Source organism: Conger conger, chromosome 1 (genome assembly GCF_963514075.1).
Source record: "Conger conger chromosome 1, fConCon1.1, whole genome shotgun sequence".
Taxonomy (NCBI): Eukaryota; Metazoa; Chordata; class Actinopteri; order Anguilliformes; family Congridae; genus Conger; species Conger conger.
Window position 1 is genome coordinate 96,379,873 of NC_083760.1, and position 2,821 is coordinate 96,382,693.

Here is a 2,821-nt window from a genome sequence, read left to right on the forward strand (position 1 = left end):
CAGAGGTTACTCAATCTGTAGCAGGTGTGTATGGGGCTATAGTACCTGTAGCAGGTGTGTATGGGGCTATAGTACCTTTAGCAGGAGTGTATGGGGCTATAGTACTTGTAGCAGGTGTGTATGGGGCTATACTACCTGTAGCAGGTGTGTATTGGGCTACAGTACCTGTAGCAGGTGTGTATGGGGCTATAGTACCTGTAGCAGGTGTGTATGGGGCTATAGTACCTGTAGCAGGTGTGTATGGGGCTATAGTACCTGTAGCAGGTGTGTATTGGGCTACAGTACCTGTAGCAGGTGTGTATGGGGCTATAGTACCTGTAGCAGGTGTGTATGGGGCTATAGTACCTGTAGCAGGTGTGTATTGGGCTACAGTACCTGTAGCAGGTGTGTATGGGGCTATAGTACCTGTAGCAGGTGTGTATGGGGCTATAGTACCTGTAGCAGGTGTGTTGCTGCCTCCTGTCAGAGAGATTATGTGATAGAAGAGCATGATGGGAAATGCAGAGGACCACATGATCTCTTCCACAGGTGTGTCACCGGACTCCTACCTGAGAGTGGGAGAAGTAGACAGAGAGAGAGAGAGAGAGAGAGAGAGAGAGAGAGAGAGAGAGAGAGAGAGAGAGAGAGAATTTCAACAATGTCTTGTGTAATTCAATTTAAAAGTGAAGGCGGGGGACAGCAGAGCCTACACCCTGCAGTATAAAACAGCACGAGGCCTTTCTGGCAGAAGATCACAGAGCGTGCCAGGGGCAGGGTCTGTAGATACACACATGCGCACATGTGGGAGACTGGTCAGAAATAAAGATAACGCGATTCTTATCTGCGTTTACTGAAAGGGATAACCGCATTCATGCTTGTAGTAGCAGCATTGCCAGATGCTAGTAGCTATATTGCCCCGTCGGGGACAGTGGAAAAATTGACTTGGCAGATAACATTTCAGAAGCATGATGCGCGCAGTTTGTTGAGACGCCTGAAGCGAGTATTGCGCAACTCGTTGGATTCTACCACACAGACAGAAGTTCTCGCCTCAGAAGTAAAAATACACCGTGCTAACCGCTAGCCCCTTAGAACACAACCCTAAAAACACAGTCACTTTCACGTCACTGTAACGTGAGCCTGTACACGCACAGAGCGCGCGCAACAACCTGTTGCTCGGGACGCCCGTGCATTAGCGCAACATCCATATGATAACTGACGCGCGGAAAGAGCGTGTGAAAGAGCAGCTGAATTAACCTCAGTGCAACTCTAACAACTGACAGAAGATGCTCAACTAAGTCAGAATCATGCGACTATTTTGCTTTACACATATCTATCCTGCGTAATAGTTAGAAGCCCGTTTACAACGTTGAAATAACACGAGAGGCGAGGACACTTTTCCAATGGGAAAACAGACCCATTACGACTTTTTTCTGAAACACTTTGAAGTTGTCAGATCCTACAATTCTGACGTGCGTCATTGAAAAGAGGATGTTTCCCTACCTGATACAAGCGAATAATAACTCCACTGACATCCACATTAATCCACCCATCCAAAAAAGATATCTCCGTGTAATTTGAACAATTCAATAAAGTAATCCAGCGAGTTTGTAATTGTCCTTCCTTTAGTTATAAAGCCAAGGGAAATATATTTATCCTCGGTGTGCCCGGCAATACCCCTCCTCCTCGCGCACGCCGTTGTTTTTTTCGCAGTTCTGCGAAGACTTCCTTTTCTGCGTGTTTTTCTCGTCCTTTCCTCAGATCGGATATTTTAGCCAAACATACGGTGACATCACCGACCCGGGCAGTGGAAAACGCGCCGCGGACGTCGCTACATTATTATGGTTTTCGCACGTGCACTTAATCATTTCTGTAGGATCCCAGCGCACGCGCCGATCGGATGCTTTTATCTGCGCGTGTCGGGTTATCTGTCGGTCACATATTTAACCATCAGGGTTAACCTCCGGCGCGTCTCCCACACACAGTCCATTACGAACGGTTCTCTTGGGAATGACGGCTTTCACTTTTTGACACATGCGCTATAAAGTTGCAAACGTCATACTCTCACAGCGATGGGTGGGCATCACGGGAAATAAATGCGAACTATTTGCCCATATAAACTTTACTATGTCGGTGTAAATATTATCATCCGGTTGCTTACTTTGTCTCAACACAATAGGCTGTCTATATTTGTATTGCTCTTGACAGAAAACTGTAAAATTGTTCAGTTGTTTTAAATATAATTACCAGCCCGTAGACACATCTGATGTTGAGCTGCAGTGCCTATGACTTTTATTCTGTGATTATTGAGATGAGCTTCATTTATTCCCTTTATTGTCTGAAGCAGACTGGCTTCTATTAAAATGCAGGATGTGACGTCGTAGTGCATGGAACACAATCCAGATGAGCCTGTGAAAGGCACAGAGAGCAAGCACACACATCCACACACACACACACCCACACACACAAACACACACCCACACTACACACGCACACCCACACTACACACACACACACACTCACTCACACTCACACACACACACACTCACACACACTCACACTCACACACACACTCACACACACTCACACTCACACACACACCCACACTACACATGCACACACACCCACACCCACACACACACACACGCACACACACACACACATACACACACTCACCCACACACACACACACACACACAGACACACGCGCACACACACGCGCACACACACAGACACACATACACACACACATACAGACAGACAGACAGACAGACAGACAGAAACACACACACACACTCACATACACGCACACGCACACACACATACTCACACACATGCATGCACA

General features: G+C 46.9%; 1 protein-coding gene across 1 annotated transcript in view; it reads right to left on the reverse strand.

Moving 5' to 3' along the window:
* Positions 1-1,491, reverse strand: part of LOC133108676 (collagen alpha-1(I) chain-like) — a 65,400-nt gene extending 63,909 nt beyond the window's left edge. Inside the window, exons 1-2 of the mRNA XM_061218359.1 lie at positions 1,480-1,491; positions 436-544 (exon numbers count right to left, since the gene is read on the reverse strand). Coding sequence (XP_061074343.1) covers positions 436-514 — 79 coding nt within the window. The 5' untranslated portion in view covers positions 515-544; positions 1,480-1,491. The remainder of the gene's footprint in view (positions 1-435; positions 545-1,479) is intronic.
* Positions 1,492-2,821: the final 1,330 nt, after the last annotated feature.